At 47.3% G+C, this 21,354-nt stretch overlaps 1 protein-coding gene across 1 annotated transcript in view; it reads left to right on the plus strand.

Annotated features, from left to right (window-relative positions):
• ALG5 (ALG5 dolichyl-phosphate beta-glucosyltransferase) overlaps positions 1-21,354 on the plus strand; it is a 57,294-nt gene that overhangs the window by 14,605 nt on the left and 21,335 nt on the right. The window contains exon 5 of the mRNA XM_077298197.1: positions 20,701-20,793. Within this exon, the coding sequence (XP_077154312.1) occupies positions 20,701-20,793 (93 nt within the window). The remainder of the gene's footprint in view (positions 1-20,700; positions 20,794-21,354) is intronic.

Raw genomic sequence — 21,354 nt, forward strand, 5'->3', positions numbered from 1 at the left:
GTCAAAATGCGCCAAAAAATGCGCGTTCTTGCAGCTGCGTTTTTCCTGCCAAGAGATGCCGAAATTTGCATCCATTTACTCCACATGTGCACACACCCTTATAGTTTATAGTTTTTGTTTTTCTTTTTAAATGAATTAATAAATAATAATAATCTTTATTTATGTAGCGCCAACATATTCCGCAGCGCTTTACAATTTAACAGTTTCAAACACAACAGTCATAAGTAACAATGTTAACAATACAATAATGAAGCGAAATAAGACGACCCTGCCCGTGAGAGCTTACAATCTACAATGAGGTGGGGAGATACAAAGTACAGGTGTGTATTTACAATGATGTATTTACAATGATGGTCCAGCCATCTTCAGGGAGTGGGGGATAGATGGAGATAGTGAATGGGCTACACACACACACAAACATAAAATGACTTTGATTAGTGAACGTGATAGGCCTCTCTGAACAAATGTGTTTTGAGAGAGCGCCTAAAACTATGCAAGTTGTGGATGGTCCTAATATCTTGGGGTAGAGCATTCCAGAGGATTGGCACAGCACGGGAGAAGTCTTGGAGTCGGGAGTGGGAGGTACGGATTAGTGCAGAGGTTAGTCGAAAGTCGTTTGCAGAGCGCAGAGGTCAGTTAGGCTGATAAACAGAAATGAGGGAGGAGATGTAAGGGGGTGCCACACTGTGGAGAGCTTTGTGGGTGAGAACAAGTACTTTGAATTGTATCCTGTAATGAATGGGCAGCCAGTGTAACGACTGGCAAAGAGCGAACGCGTCCGAGTACCGATTAGCCAGATGGACGACCCTGGCTGCTGCATTAAGGATGGACTGGAGAGGGAAAATTCGAGTAAGGGGGAGCCAATTGATAGAACGTTACAGTAGTTCAGGCGGGAGTGGATCAGGGCGACAGTGAGGGTGTTTGTTGTTTCCATAGTGAGAAAAGGGCGGATTCTAGAGATGTTCTTTAGGTGTAAGCGGCACGAGCGGGCAAGAGATTGTATATGGGATGTGAAGGAGAGATCGGAGTCAAACATAACACCCAGACAGCGCGCCCGCTGCCGGAGTGTTATTATGGTGCCACCCACAGAGGGGGAAATGTCAGGTTTAGCGAGGTTAGTAGACGGTGGGAGCAGAAGTAGTTCAGTTTTGTAGACGTTGAGTTTCAGATAGAGAGCGGACATGATGTCGGAGACTGCGGACAGACAGTCACTGGTGTTCTGTAGTACAGCGGGAGTAAGGTCAGGGGATGACGTGTATAGTTGTGTGTCGTCGGCATAAAGATGGTACTGAAAGCCAAATCTGCTGATGGTCTGTCCAATTAGGGCCGTGTAGAGAGAGGAGAAGGAGGCCAAGGACTGAGCCCTGGGGTACCCCGACAGTGAGAGGAAGAGGAGACGAAGTGGAGCCAGAGAGGACTGAGGGGTCTGCAATACCAAGATAGGTTATTACACTTGGGGCTATTTAGTTTGGAAAAACGAAGGCTAAGGGGTGATCTTATGTTAATGTATAAATATATGTGGGGACAGTACAAAGACCTTTCTGCTGATCTTTTTAATCATAGACCGGTGACAGGGACAAGGGGGCATCCTCTACGTCTGGAGGAAAAAAGGTTTAAGCATAATAACAGACGCGGGTTCTTTACTGTAAGAGCAGTGAGACTATGGAACTCTCTGCCGTATGATGCTGTAATGAGTGATTCATTACTTAAATTTAAGAGGGGACTGGATGCCTTTCTTGAAAAGTACAATGTTACAGGGTATCTACACTAGATTCCTTGATAGGGCGTTGATCCAGGGAACTAGTCTGATTGCCGTATGTGGAGTCGGGAAGGAATTTTTTTCCCCAATGTGGAGCTTACTCTTTGCCACATGGGGTTTTTTTTGCCTTCCCCTGGATCAACATGTTAGGGCATGTTAGGTTAGGCTATGGGTTGAACTAGATGGACTTAAAGTCTTTTTTCAACCTTAATAACTATGTAACTATGTAACAGAACACTGAAGGAGCGGTCAGAAAGATAGGAGGAGAACCAGGAGAGAGCAGTATCCTTAATGCCTAGTGACTCTAGCCTAGAGAGTAGGAGAGGGTGGTCAACAGTGTCGAAAGCTGCAGAGAGATCGAGAAGAATGAGCAGAGAGTGGTCACCGTTACATTTTGCTGTCAGAAGGTCGTTGGTCACTTTGATGAGTGCAGTTTTTGTCGAGTGTAGGGGGCGGAAGCCGGACTGTGAAGGGTCTAGGAGGGTGTGAGTGGAGAGGTAACGGGTAAGGCGGGAGTAGACTAGGCGCTCCAAGAGTTTAGAGATGAAGGGGAGGTTGGAGACCGGTCTGTAGTTATTTGTGCAGGATGGGTCGAGGGCAGGTTTCTTTAGTAACGGAGTAATGATAGTGTTTGAAGGTGGACGGGAAAATGCCTGAGGAGAGTGAGAGATTAAAGATTGTAGTTAGGTGAGTAGTGACGACTGGAGGAGATGAGAGGGAATGGGGTCGGTAGTGCATGTAGTCGGACGAGAACAAGAGAGGAGCCTGGAGACTTCTTCTTCTGTGATGGGATCAAATGTGGGGAGTGAGCCAGGGGAGATGCAGGGAGGGATGGGAGTCACTGAACTTGGTGATTGGGAGCTGATTTCCTGACGGATATTGTTTATTTTCTCTATAAAGTGGGAGGCCAGGTCATCAGCACAAATGTCTGTGATAGGGGCTTGAGGAGGGAGTGAAAGGTGTCAAAAAGTTTCTTGGGGTTGTTGGATAGTGAGGAGATCAGGGTGGTGTAGTAGGACTGTTTGGTGAGGTGAAGGGCAGAGTTATAGGTTTTTAACATATATTTGAAGTGTATGAAGTCTTCTGGTGTGCGAGTTTTCCTCCATAAATGTTCAGCACTCCTAGAGCATCGCTGGAGAAATCGGGTTTGCGATGTGAGCCAGGGCTGTTTTACTTTGTGTTTGGAGGTTCTGATGGTGAGGGTAGCTACTTGGTCCAGGGTGCTTCTAAGAGTGTCATTGTAGTGATGTACCTCCAGATAAGGACAGGAAAAATAAGAGATTGGGGACAGTGATGAGTGTAAGGTGTCTGAAAGTGTATGAGGGTTAATGGCTTGTAGATTTCTGACTGAATGGTAGGTTGGAGTGTGCTGGGGTGAGCGGATTTGTGAGCATGAAGGAGAGAATGTTGTGGTCAGAGAGGGGAAGTGGTGAGTTATTTAGGTAGGAGATTGAACACAGCCGGACAAAGACCAGGTCAAGGGTGTTACCGTCCTTGTGTGTCTCAGAGGTTGAGAGCTGCGAGAGGGCAAGCAAAGTGGTTAATGATAGAAGCTGGGATGCAGATGTAGAAGTGGGGCTGTTTATGGGGATGTTGAAGTCTCCCAGGATAAGGGTTGGACGTTCTGAGGACATGAAGTTCGGCAGACAGGCAGAGAAATGGTCCAGGAAGTGGGTGGGTGAGCCTGGGGGCCAGTATATGACCGCTACTCTGAGGGAGAGGGGACAAGAGAGCCTGATGGTGTGGACCTCAAAAGAAGGGAATGAGAGTGATGGAGCTGGGGGGATAACCTGGAAGATGCATTGTGGGGAGAGAAGTATGCCGACTCCACCACCATGTCTGTTTGTGGGTCTCGGGGAATGGGAGAATTGTAAGCCACCATGAGAAATGGCAGCAGGGGAGATGGTGTCAGAGTCTTGGATCCAGGTTTCAGTGAGGGCCAATAGATTTAGAGAGTTGTTCAGAAAGTAATTGTGCAGGAAGGGAAGCTTGTTACATATAGACCGTGGATTCCAAAGGGCACAATTAAAAGAAGGAGATGAGGGAGTGCAAGTAATATTAATAAGGTTAGAATGATTTTGATGTGAGGTAGGGTAGCGGTTGAGGTTGTGGGCAAGATGGACTGAGGTTTTTCAGGAAGGTGAGAAGTGCATGGGAGCTGTACATGGGAGAGGGAAGGAGAGAGGAGCTGATGTGTATGAGGGGTGATGAAGGGGGGATTGGGCGGTGAAAGTGGATTGCAAGGGAACATAGGAGGATAGGAATAAAGCACATGGATAGAAGGGAGAGCAGAGTGTGGTTTGCCTGACCCCTGCCCTGACTAACTGTCATGGAATAACTGCCCTTTAACTTGATGCTTGTCTAATGCGATGCTTTGCTGAATGCGTGCGACCCCACACATGCGTGCACCCCTAAGAATGAATCTAAATTTATAGGCCCCCAGTGCAAGGAGAGGACAGCGGGATTATGGGAGCTGGTTAGTTATAAATTAGGGACAGCTGCTCAACACATCCTGGTGTGGATAGAATTATTTATGTCTATAACTCTGATACTTATATGATGACATTAGCAGGATTTACTATGAAATCTAAAATTTGCATTCTTTTTTTCTCCATCGCCACATTGGGGGACACAGGACCGTGGGTGTATGCTGCTGTCACTAGGAGGCTGACACTAAGTAAATACAAAAAAGGGTTAGCTCCGCCTCTGCAGTATACACCGCCCACTGGCACCGGATAATACCAGTTCTTGCTTAGTGTCCGTAGGAGGCACAGTGCGTCTGGTTTTTTCCAGACGTTTTATTTTTATTTTCAGTTTTATTTTTATTTTTTCACTTTGCGCAAGAGGATGAAGGGGGCGACGGACCCTTTTAAGAGGTCCGATCTCCCCCGAAACACCAACAGGCGAGCACGGCGAGTTTACTCCCCGTACCCTCTCCTGCGACGTGGGATGCTCGGCAGTGGACATGCCCTGTGAAATCCTAGGGGAGCGAACCCTTAGGATACACAGAGGCCATCTTCCCAAAGTACTGTCCGGCCACCCTCTCTCTGCTCCACCACTAAAAGAATAGCAGTGCTGCAAGGAGCTTCCCAGTCCCTCTCCAGCCCCTCATCAAGAGGGCGCTGGATTGAGGTGGACTGCATCGCCCCTCATACCTCGCCTGAAGAGGATCCCAAGCAGTGAGTCTTTTAGGGTTAGGGGGGCTCCCGAGCGCACCGCTGGTTCGGCCGCATCTTGCGGCCAGGCACCGCTAATTTAGTCCCCGGCTTCTGATTCTGCTAGGCCGCGGTCCGCCCACAGCGCGCGTCACGCGTGAGGCCCCGCCCACCGCTTCAGCGCTTCTCGCACACTGCGAGAAACGCCCTCCAAGCTCTCGGCGGCCATCTTGCCACAACAGGGGGACCTCAACGCCACTTCACTAATCCATCACCGGACTCAGTGATCTGGGGATTTATAGAAAAATAGGGAGAACCACAGCTGGGCAAATGCAATGTTATGCTAATAGTAGATCTATAAAGGGGTACAGCACCATGCATAGCCAAAAGGACATAATGGAGCAACCAAGAAAAGCAGACACGCAAATGGAGCGCACACCCAGAAAAATACAAGCTGAGTAGCAGCAAATACAAAAAGTTTATTGAAAACAGAGACACATACACTAGAATAAAAGCATATTAAAATATGACAACCACACCACTTAGTCCCATGGTGAATACTCATGAAAGACAGCCCAAAATACAAATAGTAATATATATATGCTATACACCACAACAATAATGGCAACCAAAAAATACCTATATATGAAAATCAATGATTAGACAGCATATAAGGAAGACCCGTAAAGTGGGGAATAAAACCCCCTAAGCCCTATAAAAATGTAATATGGCTCAATGATTCAATAATACAGATGTAATAGTACAAACAAATTAAAGTGCACAGAGGGTCTAGGCGTCCCCAGATACCCCCAGTATGAATGAGTAGCCTTGCTATAGAAGATGAGCCTGTGACTATCAAGGGGCCATAATAGGAAAAAAAAAAAAAGGGGAGGTAATACCAGCAAAAGGTAAATTAAATCAAAGAAAAAATATATATATAAATGTAAAGCAGGGTGATCAGATGGAACAAGAATATCACCCAGGCTATAGTAAAGTGCCCACAAAGGTCAGGGTATGTGGCACAATAGTAGAAAGAACACAAGGTATGAGTATAAGTATAAATCACCCGATCAGGTCATCCAGTCTGCGGTCTGGGCTGTCAGCTGTCAAAAGTCAGGAGTCAAGGAAGATGATCCCGGGATCCAGTAGGTGTGGGGAGGCCCCACGCGTATCGCTGCTGAGCGCAGCTTCGTCAGGGGAAGTGCTGGGGGATAGGCCAAGAAAGACTTAAGTAGCGGCAGAAAAAAATTAAGACAATTACTCACAGGTGGGCAATCGGTGTCCAGGTAAGTACCTTGATAAGCATGGGGGATTAAGGAAGTGCACCAGCGCCACAAAAAAAAAAAAAAAGCAGCTGAAAATGAAAGCAAAAGTGCGCACATGCGCAGAGCGCTCGCTACTGAACCTCCAGAGGGCGTAAGAGCACAACACCCTGCTCATAATAGAGCTTATGTGATGAGAGAAAGGGGGGCCGGATAAGCCCGCAGTGACAAAGGGACAGGGCGCATGCGCATAGTAAATAAGTAGCGCCGAGTACAAACCCCAAGAATGAGTAACGCAGCGCCATGACAAGGCGCTGACAGGGTAAGCCTGCAGCGATACATGAACAGAGCGCATGCGCACAATAACCATGCGGTACCGAGTAATGACCCCCAAATTGCATCCCGCAGCGCCACAATGAGGCGCTAGCAGGGCAAGGGGGAAATAAGGATAAAGCAGCAGGCGATGTAAAAAAGGGGAGGGAGGGGATAAATTGGCTGGAGGTTAAGAGCCGCACTTCAAAAAAATGGACAGATGGTAAAAGTGCCCCCAAGGGAGTCCAAAGCACAAAGATAATACTGACATATTGATAGATACATATATATGAGAAGATGGAAGGGATATATAAACAAATGTTTAAAATGCAGAGAGTCAAATGTATATATATCCAGGAATATTAATCAAATGCCTAGACAATGAGAACAATGTGCATATAAATGGGTATTTGCCACAAGAAATGGTAAAGGATGTAAAAACAGGATAAGGGAAAAACCCGCAGGATCCCAGCTAAAGCAGTAAAGTATACAAAAGAAGGGGAACACAAAGCACATATCGGCCAGCAAACAATGGAGAACCAGATAAGGTATGACAAAAAAAGGTTACTGTATGTGACACCGACAATGAGGATATAGGTTATAACCAAGGGCACATCGCCCGTACGGATAATAGCATAAGGTATGTAAAAATACCAAGACAGTTGGGTGACATATGGATACACAGGGGATGCAATGTCCATAAGAAGGAGGGTTGCCGTTGCTGTGGGAAAAGGTAGGGTTCCTATGGAGATCCCTGAAGTAACATGTGGTCCCCCTTCATATTCTATAGTCTTCCGATTAGAGATGTGTCAATCCGGTAGTATCATCCCAGGAAACTTGTAAAGAGTAGTTCTTCATTGAGCCCGGTGGGGGAGAGACTCCGCAGATTAAAGATCCACCGGGACTCGATTTGGAGCAGCCGCTTCTTGTGGTTACCTCCTCTGGCACTAGGGAAGATTTTCTGTAAACCAAAAAATGAGATGTGAGCCGAGGAGCCACCATGAACCATTAAAAAATGCAGAGCAACCGGGGACACAATCCTGCCCTTTCTAGTGTCAGATGCCGCCGGATGTATTGTGGACAGGTGCTTCTGTGCCCTCTTTCTGAGTTCCTGGGAGGTTTGACCAACGTACACCTTAATGCATGGGCAGATAATGGCGTAGATCACATTAGCCGTTCTGCAATTGATATACAAAGTCAATTGGTATGATTTTGAATCCAAGGGGCTGATGAACTGATCTCTTGTGGCAGGAACATGTTGACATACACTGCAACTTCCACAGGGAAATGACCCCCTCAGATGTATCCCCCGATTCAAACTGATTGCCGGGCGTAGAAAATGGCTCCTAGTCAGGATGTCCCCAAGGTTAGGAGCCCTCTTGGCCGTCAAGGCTGGACGGGAGGTGACTAGGGTGGAAGTCTGAGTGTCGGTGGTGAGGATGTCCCAATGGGATGTTAGGACATTTCTTATCCGATCCCACTGGTCATTAAAGTCCATTATAAAACGGACACTGGTGTCCTGCTGGCGATTACTAGGGGAAATCAGCAAGTCCTGACTCATACCTCTGGCTCTTTGGAAGGCATGGGAGATAGTTTTTTTCGGGTAGCCACGTTGCCTAAATCTAGACGTAAGAGCCCTGGATTGTGTAAGAAAATCCTCATCTGAAGTACAATTGTGACGGACCCTTAAAAATTGGCCAATTGGAATGCCCCTCCGGGTATGAAGAGGATGGAAGCTATCATACCTGAGCAGGCTGTTCGTCGCGGTAGATTTTCGGTATAGATCCGTGGCCAGATGTCCATTCTGGATAAAGACCTTTAAGTCCAGGAAAGTCACTGATAGATGAGAGAGGGAATGCGTGAGGACGATGTTTAAATTGTTGCTGTTCAATTCATTAAGAAAATCCAGGCATTCCTGCTCAGTACCTGTCCATAAGAAAAAAACATCGTCGATAAAGTGATGCCAGTGCCGGACGTGTGTCTTAAAGGACTCAGAGCAGTACACAATGGTTTCCTCCCACCAGCCTAAAAAGATGTTTGCATACGCCGGTGCGCAGCGCGCCCCCATCGCCACGCCGGATACCTGCCGAAAAAACGTGCGATCAAAAAGAAAATAGTAATGGTGTAAAATAAACTGCAATAGGTCAATCAAAAAAGAGTCATGGAAACGGTCTGGATTATCCCGTCCACTGAGAAAATGCCCCACTGCATGCAAACCGTCAAGATGGTTGATATTTGAATAAAGCGATTCGACATCGCAGGTCACCAAAAATGTTTGGTCCGGGCAGATTACATCGCGGCACAGGCTGATGAAGTGGGCCGAATCCCTAGTATAGGATGGTAGGGAGGTAGCCAACGGTTGCAGAAAAAAATCAACATACACGTTGGCTTTCTCACAAAGGCTACCTATACTGGACACTATAGGTCGTCCAGGAGGCGCAGTCAGGCATTTGTGCACCTTGGGGAGCAAATAAAATGTCGGGATGACCGGGAACTCCACCCGCAGATATTGCTGTGTGCTTTTATTGATAATGCCATAATCAAAAGCCTGACTGACCAGTGAATGGTATTTGGCCGAAAAGGTCTCCGTAGGATCGGAAGGGAGCCTGACGTAGAATCTATTGTTATTCAATTGTCTCTGGACTTCTGCTGTATAAAGGTGAACAGGCCAAAGGACAATATTGCCGCCCTTATCCGCCTCTTTAATGATGAAGCTTTTATTGTTTTTCAGTGAAATGAGTGCTTTCTTTTCACTAGGGGTAAGGTTGCTGAGAACCCCTGAGGAGGGCGACAAAAGCATAATGTCCCTTTTGGCGAGTTCAAAAAAGATCTTTACGGCAGGGACCAGGGAAAAAGAAGGAGAGAATACAGATTTATTCCTGTAAGGAAAAATCCTCCTACCTGGTCCGCCCTCATTTTCATGCAGAAGATCCAAGAGATCCTGGAGAGCCTGTTCCTCCATAGTATCCAGATCCCTCGCCATCTCCGGTTTACGGTGGATAACCTGTAAGACTAATTTACGGCAAAACAGAAATAGGTCTTTGACCAAAACAAATTTATCAAGGGCTTTGGTAGGTGAGAACGTGAGGCCCTTTTGCAGTATGGAGATCTCAGAGGTAGACAACGGATAATCAGAAAGATTAATTACCTGTAAGTGCTCGGTTGCAATTAAGGAAGACTGATCTTCAGAAAGTGCCGGGGAGGCGTTCATTGGCGTCGAGGTCTGTACGGTCGGTGAAAAGGGGATTTGGGCCCCTTGGAGGCTTTTGTCCTTTTTCTTAGGACCCTTGTACTTGCCCCCTCCCCGCGTCTTCCGTCCAGATCGCTTCCCCCTGACGATAAAAAAATTGCTCGAACTTGTAACACCAGTGAGGGGATCGTCCGTAAGGTTAGCAACCTGATTAGAACTTGGTCCGTTTGGCCGCCACTGATTGCCGGAATGTCTCCACTTAAATGCGGCGTTGTTATCAAAATCCCAACGATCCCGTTGAAACTTCTTGCGCTTCCTAGCTATCACCTCGGCTTCAAATTTGTCAAGAGTGTCTTTCAACCTCAGTTTGTAGTCAGCAACTTGAGAGGAATCGTACGTAGTGAGTTTAGATTCCAAATCTCTAATCTGCGCTTTGGTGGAGACAAGAAGCTCTTTGTCATGTTCAAGGAGCAGGGAAATAAGTATATTAGAGCACCGAATTAGGCCCTGTTCCCAAGTAGTCTTAAAGGCTAATGAGGGTTCCCAAGCCGGGAATATTGGGACCCTAAGGCCCCGTGGGATAATAGAGGCTCTAGTGTACTCTTCAAGACTCCGTATATTCCACCATAAGCGGATACCTGATTTGTGTGCCGCAGTGAGATCGTTGGTCAATTTAGAGAAGTCAGATCCAGCTACTGGAACATCCTGTGTTTGAAAGATATTGGAGGAACAGGCCTGCCAGGAAGCTTCACGAGTTTCCCAATCCATATAAAATGTACCTGGCCCAGGACACCTACTGTACACTGAATGGACCTAAACCGCTACTATAGAAAAAACACAATACAACATGATAAAAAACAAGGAAGTGGTACAAGTCTCTGAAGAAACTAGATAAAGTTTCACTAGTCTCATAGCCCGAAAATATAATAAAATGTGTGCTACCCCGTGGAAAAACTTCAAGGAGAAGCTACAAACATAAGGGGATTTATAGAAAAATAGGAAGCACCACAGCTGGGCAAATGCAATGTTATGCTAATAGTAGATCTATAAAGGGGTGCAGCACCATGCATAGCCAAAAGGACATAATGGAGCAACCAAGAAAAGCAGACACGCAAATGGAGCGCACACCCAGAAAAATACAAGCTGAGTAGCAACAAATACAAAAAGTTTATTGAAAACAGAGACACATACACTAGAATAAAAGCATATTAAAATATAACAACCACACCACTTAGTCCCATGGTGAATACTCATGAAAGACAGCCCAAAATACAAATAGTAATATATATATGCTATACACCACAACAATAATGGCAACCAAAAAATACCTATATATGAAAATCAATGATTAGACAGCATATAAGGAAGACCTGTAAAGTGGGGAATAAAACCCCCTAAGCCCTATAAAAATGTATTATGGCTCAATGATTCAATAATACAGATGTAATAGTACAAACAAATTAATGTGCACAGAGGGTCTAGGCGTCCCCAGATACCCCCAGTTTCTATGCACATTTATTCGTCACTGGTATTGTTCTCATTGTCTAGGCATTTGATTCATATTCCTGGATATATATACATTTGACTCTCTGCATTTTAAACATTTGTTTATATATCCCTTCCATCTTCTCATATATATGTATCTATCAATATGTCAGTATTATCTTTGTGCTTTGGACTCCCTTGGGGGCACTTTTACCATCTGTCCATTTTTTTGAAGTGCGGCTCTTAACCTCCAGCCAATTTATCCCCTCCCTCCCCTTTTTTACATCGCCTGCTGCTTTATCCTTATTTCCCCCTTGCCCTGCTAGCACCTCATTGTGGCGCTGCGGGATGCAATTTGGGGGTCATTACTCGGTACCGCATGGTTATTGTGCGCATGCGCTCTGTTCATGTATCGCTGCAGGCTTACCCTGTCAGCGCCTTGTCATGGCGCTGCGTTACTCATTCTTGGGGTTTGTACTCGGCGCTGCTTATTTACTATGCGCATGCGCCCTGTCCCTTTGTCACTGCGGGCTTATCCGGCCCCCCTTTCTCTCATCACATAAGCTCTATTATGAGCAGGGTGTTGTGCTCTTACGCCCTCTGGAGGTTCAGTAGCGAGCGCTCTGCGCATGTGCGCACTTTTGCTTTCATTTTCAGCTGCTTTTTTTTTTTTTTTGTGGCGCTGGTGCACTTCCTCAATCCCCCATGCTTATCAAGGTACTTACCTGGACACCGATTGCCCACCTGTGAGTAATTGTCTTCATTTTTTCTGCCGCTACTTAAGTCTTTCTTGGCCTATCCCCCAGCACTTCCCCTGACGAAGCTGCGCTCAGCAGCGATACGCGTGGGGCCTCCCCACACCTACTGGATCCCGGGATCATCTTCCTTGACTCCTGACTTTTGACAGCTGACAGCCCAGACCGCAGACTGGATGACCTGATCGGGTGATTTATACTTATACTCATACCTTGTGTTCTTTCTACTATTGTGCCACATACCCTGACCTTTGTGGGCACTTTACTATAGCCTGGGTGATATTCTTGTTCCATCTGATCACCCTGCTTTACATTTATATATATTTTTTCTTTGATTTAATTTACCTTTTGTTGGTATTACCTCCCCTTTTTTTTTTTCCCCCCTATTATGGCCCCTTGATAGTCACAGGCTCATCTTCTATAGCAAGGCTACTCATTCATACTGGGGGTATCTGGGGACGCCTAGACCCTCTGTGCACTTTAATTTGTTTGTACTATTACATCTGTATTATTGAATCATTGAGCCATATTACATTTTTATAGGGCTTAGGGGGTTTTATTCCCCACTTTACAGGTCTTCCTTATATGCTGTCTAATCATTGATTTTCATATATAGGTATTTTTTGGTTGCCATTATTGTTGTGGTGTATAGCATATATATATTACTATTTGTATTTTGGGCTGTCTTTCATGAGTATTCACCATGGGACTAAGTGGTGTGGTTGTTATATTTTAATATGCTTTTATTCTAGTGTATGTGTCTCTGTTTTCAATAAACTTTTTGTATTTGTTGCTACTCAGCTTGTATTTTTCTGGGTGTGCGCTCCATTTGCGTGTCTGCTTTTCTTGGTTGCTCCATTCCGGACTCAGTGATCTGAACACAGGACCTGGGTACGTGCGCTGCGCGCTGACACAGCTCCCATCCTTCCCCAGGCTCCGCCTTACTCAGTGCTCTGTTTTTATCTATTCAGCACAGTGCTCCGCTTTACTAGCCGCACAGTGCTCCGCTTTACTAGCTGCACAGCCTGCACGGAGATTAACAGACAGCATGTCTCTGCCTAAACACAAAAAGTCTGCAAAAACGCATACAGTGTTTTCTACTTCTTGCACCTCCTGTCAGGCTGCGCTACCGAGCGGGCATACTGCCCCGCTCTGTAATGCTTGTGACCTTAAAAGCGCTCAGGAGCCCCCTGCCGCAAACGAGCCCGCGGTGACCTGTCCCCCTGAGTGGGCTTTGTCACTTTCGCAGTCTATGGCTTCTTTGACTAAGGCTATTGAGTCCCTCCAGGATCCAACCAGGAGCAGGACCACTAATCCGCCTATTCAGGAGGATTCCCCTATGGCTGCGGAATCTTCAGCCTGCAGGGGCCGACCTCATTCTAAGCACAAGCGGCCATCTAGGAAGTGCGTCCGTAGCTCGTCCCCCAGGCCCTCTGGTGCCTCGGCGTCTGGTAGCTCCGCTTCCCGCTCTCGCTCCCCAGGCACCTCTTCCGACCAGGACTCTGATCCTTGGTCCGATGGGCCTCTAGATCTGGAATCGCCAGGTTATCAGAGCACTATAGATCAGAGGTGTCAAACTGCATTCCTGGAGGGCCGCCAACAGGTCATGTTTTCAGGATTTCCTTAGCATTCCACAAGTTGCTGGAATCATTCTGTGCAGGTGATTAAATTATCACCTGTGCAATACAAGGAAATCCTGAAAACATGACCTGTTGGCGGCCCTCGAGGAATGCAGTTTGACACCTCTGCTATAGATAGTCTCATTGAGGCCATCAACCAGTCCCTTCAGGTCAACGAGGAACCGGCGACCTCCAGTACGGATACTTCGGTGTCCTTCAAAAGGAGTAAACGTACTCACAGGGTGTTGGCCAATCACCCGGAGTTCCAGGCCATAGTCCAGCGACATAGAGAGCGTCCAGACAAACGTTTTCAAGGCCAGAGATCTCTTGAGTCCAAATATCCCTTTTCTCCTGATCTCCATAAACAATGGACAGAATCCCCTCCCGTGGATCCTCCTGTCTCACGTTTGTCCTCTAAAACTATCCTTTCCGTGACGGGCGGATCTTCTATCAAAGATCCCACGGACCGCCTAGTTGACAGCCTCGCCCGTTCAGTCTTTGAGGCTTCAGGCTCGGCACTCTTCCCCTCCTTCGCTGCTACCTGGGTAGCCAAAGCTCTGGCCTTCTGGGCAGACTCTCTGCATAAGACCTTACAGAACAGCGACCTTTCTCCTGACATAGCGGAGCTTGCAAATCAGATCTCCTTGGCTGGCGATTACTTAGTAAACGCTTCCCTGGACGCGGCTAACTGCTCTGCACTTATGGCCGCTAACGCTGTGGCGATTAGGAGAGCGCTATGCCTGAGGAACTGGCGAGCGGACTCCATATCTAAAAAGTCGCTCACGTCTCTGCCATATCTCAGTGGCCGTCTTTTTGGTGAAAAACTGGACAAGCTGATTTCCGACGTTACGGGGGGGTAAAGGTACTTCCCTTCCCCAGCAGAGATTCAGACAACCGTTCCGACGACAGCCACAGGCCCAGTTTCGGCCCTTTCGTGGAGCCTGCTCATGGCATTCCTCGGCCAGTTTCCCTGGTTCGGGGCGCTGTGCCGCCAGAGACAAAAGCCCTCAGGCTTCATACAGCCAACCATTCCTGGAGGGGCCGCTCCACACAATCTAGGTCCAGGGGGTCCAGACCCCAATCATCTTCTTCCAAATGACTCGCAATCCCGTCTGGACGACACCAGCAAAGTTGGCGGATGCCTTCTCTCATTCCGTCATGCCTGGCTTGCCGTTGTTCACGACAAGTGGGTCAGGGATCTGGTGTCCTCCGGTTACAAAATCGATTTTTCCTCCACCCCTCCAAACCGGTTCTTCACTTCCCACCCTCCCGAAGCGGGACAGCGCGCCCGAGCCTTTTCCCAGGCCATCCAGTCGCTCCGACAAGACGGATTGATTGTCCCTGTCCCAGAGGACGAAAGTTTTTATTCAAACCTGTTTATGGTCCCCAAAAAGGATGGAATAGTAAGGCCCATCCTGGACCTAAAGCTCTTGAACGGATTTGTCAAAGTCCGTCATTTCAGGATGGAATCCCTCCGTTCCGTCATTGCTTCGATGGAAAACGGCGAATTCTTAGCATCCATCGACATCCGGGATGCATACCTCCACATCCCAATCTTCCCGCCTCGTCAAAGGTTTCTCCACTTCGCCGTCGGAGAGGAACACTTTCAGTTCACGGCCTTGCCTTTCCGGCCTCGCCACCGCCCCCAGAGTTTTCACAAAGGTCATGGCGGCTGTCATGGCCATTCTGCATTCTCGGGGCTTAGTCGTTCTTCCCTATCTAGACGACTTACTGGTCAAAGGCCCATCCTTCCGAGCCTGCGTCCGCATTTCCTTGGATACTCTTTCTCGGCTGGGCTGGTTGATCAATTTAAAGAAGTCATCTCTTCTCCCAGCTCAAAGGATTTCCTTCCTGGGCATGACCCTGGACACGTCCCTAGGGTTGGTGCTCCTTCCTCGGGACAAGGCCCTGGCCCTTCAACAGGGGGTCCGGAAGCTTCTTTGGCCGTCCCCCTGCTCCATCCGTTTCGGTATGAGGATTTTCTGAAAAATGGTGGCCACAATGGAAGCAATTCCTTTTGCGCAACTACACCTCCAGCACGCTCTTCTGGATGCATGGGACGGGAGTCCGTTTTCCCTCGACCAACTGTGTCCCCTCTCCCCTCGGGTCAGACAGACACTCCAATGGTGGATGCTCCAATCCTCTCTTCTCCAAGGGAGGTCCTCCCTCCCGGTCCATTGGCTGGTAGTCACCACCGACCCCAGCCTCCTAGGCTGGGGAGCGGTCTTTCGCCATCACACTGCGCAGGGAACCTGGACTCGTCTCGAGTCTCGTCTTCCAATCAACATCCTGGAGATACGGGCGATCCGGCTGTCCCTAAAGCAGTTCCATCATCTCCTCGCAGGTCGCCCCATCCGTATCCAGTCAGACAATGCCACGGCTGTGGCTTATATAAATCATCAGGGAGGCACCCGCAACAGAGCTGCAATGCGCGAGGTAGAACACATCCTTTGCTGGGCCGAACACAACCTCTCAGTCATATCGGCCGTTCATATTCCCGGAGTGGAAAACTGGGCCGCGGACTTCCTCAGCCGGCAGGGCCTTGCCTCAGGAGAGTGGTCTCTCCATCAGGACGTATTCCAACAAATCTTTCTTCGTTGGGGTACTCCGGACGTAGACCTGATGGCTTCCTGGTTCAACGCCAAGGTACCTCAGTTTGTGGCCCGGTCACGGGATCCCAGAGCAATCGGAGCGGACGCGCTAGTCCTTTCCTGGAGTCAGTTTCATCTTCCTTACCTCTTCCCCCCCCTGCCCCTGCTTCCCAGAGTAATTAGGAAGATCAGGACAGAGGGTGTCCCGGTAATTCTCATCGCCCCGGATTGGCCTCGCCGGGCGTGGTATGCAGAGCTGGTCCAGCTCATCGCAGACGTTCCCTACCAGATCGCCCAGATCTACTTTCTCAAGGCCCGATCTACCACCAGAACTCAGGGGCCCTGTGTTTGACGGCTTGGCCGTTGAATCCTGGGTTCTGACTCAAGCGGGTTTTTCCCGCGAGGAAGTTTCCACCTTGATCAGTGCCCGAAAGCCGGTGTCATCGCGCATCTACCATTGGACTTGGAAGATCTTCTTTGATTGGTGCAGAAGCAGAGGTCGCCCTCTGATGGTCTTCAACATCCCTACCATCCTGGATTTCCTCCAATCTGGTCTGGACTTGGGGCTTTCGCCGAGTTCCCTTAAAGGACAGGTCTTGGCCTTGTCAGTCCTTTTTCAATGCAAAATTGCTTCCAAACCTCAGGTCAGAACGTTCTTTCAGGGAGTCTCTCACATGGTGCCTCCCTACAAGGCGCCTCTAGAGGCTTGGGACCTTAATCTGGTCCTACGTGTCTTGCAGGAATCTCCCTTCGAGCCGTTGCAGGACATCTCTCTACCTCTCCTTTCATGGAAAGTGGCCTTTCTTGTCGCTATTACCTCGATCAGACGAGTCTCTGAGTTGGCTTCTCTTTCCTGCCGGTTGCCGTTCCTTACGTTCCACCGGGACAAGGTGGTCCTCAGACCGTCCCCTACTTTCCTCCCAAAGGTGGTGTCTTCCTTCCACCTCAATGAGGATATCTTACTTCTGTCCCTTTGCCCTGCTCCATTGCACCGCGTGGAGAAGGCTCTTCACTCCTTGGATCTTGTTAGAGCTTTCAGGAAGTACGTGTCCAGGACGGCATCTTTTCGACAGACGGATGCTCTGTTCGTGCTCCCGGCGGGACACCAGAAGGGACTGGCCGCTTCTAAGTCGACAATCACCAGATGGATTCGGTCGACTATTCAAGAGGCTTACTGCATCAGAGGCAAGCCTATCCCTGCGGGCCTCAGGGCACACTTCACTCGGTCGGTGGGTGCTTCCTGGGCCTTTCGGAATCAAGCGTCTGCAGAGCAGGTTTGAAAACCTGTGACCTTGTCTAGCCTGCACACCTTTTCAAAGCATTACAATGTCCATACTCAGGCATCTTCAGATGAAATCCTTGGTAGGAGTATTCTGCAGGCAGCGGTAGCACACCTGTAGTCAACAGGTGCCATAAGTTTACACTGTTGTGTTGTTATTTCCCACCCAGGGACTGCTTTTGGATGTCCCACGGTCCTGTGTCCCCCAATGTGGCGATGGAGAAATAGGGATTTTTGTGTACTCACCGTAAAATCCTTTTCTCCAAGCCACTCATTGGGGGACACAGCACCCACCCTTGTTTGGCTTGTTGCCTATAATAAGTGTTCTAGTCTCTGACATGTTGTTTCTACAGTTAAGAGTTTTTTGTTAATCTCCTACTGCTTTGCTACGAACTGGTATTATCCGGTGCCAATGGGTGGTGTATACTGCAGAGGAGGAGCTAACCCTTTTTTGTATTTACTTAGTGTCAGCCTCCTAGTGACAGCAGCATACACCCACGGTCCTGTGTCCCCCAATGAGTGGCTCGGAGAAAAGGATTTTACGGTGAGTACACACAAATCCCTATTTTTTTTTTTTCTAAACTGCCCATTAGGACTAGTGCACACCACCGTATTTGTGGTCCGTTGGAAAAGGTATCGCATGCGGAACGATGTTATTCAGTGAGGAAGAGCAGATGAGCAAATTTTTTTTTTTATTAGTTTTTTTTTTTTTTTTACTGATTCGGTTTGTGAAAAAAATCACCTCATGCCCGATATTCCTCTGGAAATGAGACTCACCCATTCAAGTCTATAGGTGCACAAAAATAATTGTCCCGCTTTTGTTGATGAAACGCTGAAGGCTTTTTCTCTCTACATTCTTGTGAACCCTCTGAGGTTATTTCTGTGCAGGACGTCTCTAACTGCTTGTATAGAAAGTGGGGGGTGAAGATGGGATGAAAAAAAAACATTAAACCAAAAGGAAAAGTTAAGGAACAGTATAAAACTTCTGGGTTTCTACCTTTTAACATCAGTCAGCAGATTCACGCTCCCGTAACCCAGGGCGGGGAGGAATAGTCTCTTTCACTACAATGAATTATGCTTCCCTTTGATGTGCGGTGGAGGTTAGCGAGAGTCTGGCTCCCCCCTGACGGCTTTCCTCGTCTTGATTAACAGCACCGCAAGCAGGGAGAAGAGGGCGACCATCTTGCCCACGCTGATTATAGCATGCACAGCGTTCAGAGGTTTGTTGTGGAGCAGCCTCATGTTCTTGGGAAACAAGAAACTGGAGATATATTGACTTCTTTGTGAGGACGTTTTATGGATATGATCTGTGTAAGGAGGGGGAGGAGGTGAGCTGTGACATCACCTATAATGAATGGGTGACTGTGTATACAATTATTAGACGATTTGTGTTTTTGAGTCATTTTATTATTGAACAACTACAGTGCTGTCAGTCAGTCCAAAAGGTGAATAAACCTGCAGTCGTTAAGGGGCCTTATTCTGGATCACTCCCTTTTAAATGGTGGTCAGGAATAAGTGACTAGCAGCACACCGTGAGTACGGATCCCATGGGTGACAGCTGACACCATGCGGTATCAGGCCCCGGCCGGCTTTGGATTGGGGCCGATAAACCCCCTTAAATTACTCTGTCAATTGGAACACCAGTATCTAAGTAGTTTAAAGAAGATTAAAAGATTCCCTCTGACAGGATAGCCCCCGTGATCGTAATCGTGGGTGCTGATCATTGTCATGCTACCCTGATGTCATCTTTTGACCCCTGGGTGGTACTGTGGCCTATGAGATCTCACTGACTCAGAGTCTAACCGGGTGAGTCAGCGAGACATGACCGGTCTCATTAATTACAATTTGCCAATGAACGGAACTGATCCCTAACTAAAGACTATTAGAAATTAACTTTTAGTGAACTATTTAAAGAATAAGATTAAAATATACGACAGTGTGTATAAGGGGACACCGGGATATAACCCCTTTTCCGCAATGCTCGCAATATAGTAATTCCCTATATACCATATTAGTGAATATTGCTATGTATTAGCTTGGTGCGGCCACTACCAACTGCTTTCTAATATTGCCAATTACACAGACTGACTGAAGCTAGTAAAACCTAAAGTCTCCCCAACATGTTTCACCAGGAATCTGGCGTCATCATCCTCTGTCCCCTGATGACGCCAAAATGCATCAGGCTTGTTTAGATGTTCTTTTGCACACTTCCTACACTGAATTTTATGGTGAGGACACAGGAGAGGTTTTCTTCTGATGACTCTTCCATGAAGGCCATATTTGTGTAGGTGTCTGAACAGTAGAACAATGTTCCACAACTCTTTAGTCTGCTAAATCTTTCTGAAGATCTTTTGCAGTCAAGCGGGGGTTCTGATTTGCCTCTCCTAACAATTCAACGTTCAGTTGTCACTGAAATTTTACGTCTTCCTGACCTTATCTTGACCTCCACTGTTACTGTTAACGGACATTTCTTACATTTCGAACTAAGCAAATGGCAACTTGATAATGCATTAGTGCGGCCAAGTATATATTTTTCTCTGAAATGTTCTGGTGTTTCAGAGAAAATAGGGTTTGACGATCTGGCCAGAAACTATATTAAAAAGACCTGAACAGTCCGGCACTACCCCCAGCTGGCTTCCCCCTGCACCGTTCCAGGTGATTGACAGGTCTCTCCTTATGTACATATGTGTGAAAGACCTGTCAATCAGCATGAGCGTCACAGGGAAAAGCCATCCGGGGGCAGCGCCGGACGTTTCAGGTCTTTTTCCTTTAGTTCCTGGCTGCATCTTTAAACTATATTTCCTCTGAAAGACAAGAACATTTCAGCAAAAAAATATTCCTGGATGCAATCATGTAGTCATGCTGCCTGAAGCTTGGGCAGCATGAATCGTGTGACGGGTTCCCTTTAACTATTTTCACCCAACTCTATGGGTGACAGATTCCAATGTCCAGCATTCCCACAGGTCTCCGCCATCGGGTTTGAGTGCTGTGTATCCAGATCAATTATTTGTTTTCACACTACATAATAAATGAGACTGGCAAGGAATGCAATTCATTATGTATACAATAGAGGAGGACAAGATGACCTGTTCTCGGCCTCCAGTCCTCCTCTGACCTGTCTCCTTACATTGTTAATTGGCCTGATTTAGGAAGGGGTTGTATAATTGTACAAGGGAAATATTTCCCCTTTTATTTATGGGGTTTGTTATACAGCACTGTTCGCTTTGATTTGTCAGTCTTTTCTGAAATCTGGCCCATTCTCCAACATATCTTATTTTTCACTTTCTGTGTAGGTTGCCTTGAACTATTCCAAGAAATATGGAAGTGATAAAGTTCGGGTGTTGACGCTGGTGAAGAATCGAGGGAAAGGTGGAGCCATCCGGATGGTGCGCAAATGTATAGTTTCTGTGTATTAACCATTTGAAGTCACATTTTAGTTATATTCTTTGACATTTTAAGGGTCGTTTTTGGTCCTGCAGGAAAACACCTTGACACCCTCCTATCTTCTGTTTGTCATGAAGGTCTTGGCGACCTGTCATGAAGGACCTACAGGACGTATTCACGGGCAACTAGCTAGGCAAAAGCCTCTGACATGCGGGTTTTTACCTCTGCTGCCATGTCTGTAATAGATCACAGAATTGTGGAAATTACTCTATAACAGCAATTTAGCAGTTTTTTTGTCTGAATAGTGAAGCATAGGCTATTAACACTTTACTGCTTCATGGCGGATGCATACATCATGGAGCGAGGCCGGGTGTGTGGAGTAAGCTCAGGAGCTGTGTTACATAGCCAATATCTGTTCATAACAGCAGAAATCTGCGCTAGTGCCGATCCCTGTAGTTCACCCATTTTAAATACTGTTGTCAATCACTGACAGCATTGTTTAGCCTTGATCTGGCCATTCTCCTCTCCCCAAGACTGATTTGCTTAGTGGCGGTGGGTTGCCA

This window comes from Ranitomeya variabilis, chromosome 3 (genome assembly GCF_051348905.1).
Source record: "Ranitomeya variabilis isolate aRanVar5 chromosome 3, aRanVar5.hap1, whole genome shotgun sequence".
In the NCBI taxonomy this organism is placed as follows: domain Eukaryota; kingdom Metazoa; phylum Chordata; class Amphibia; order Anura; family Dendrobatidae; genus Ranitomeya; species Ranitomeya variabilis.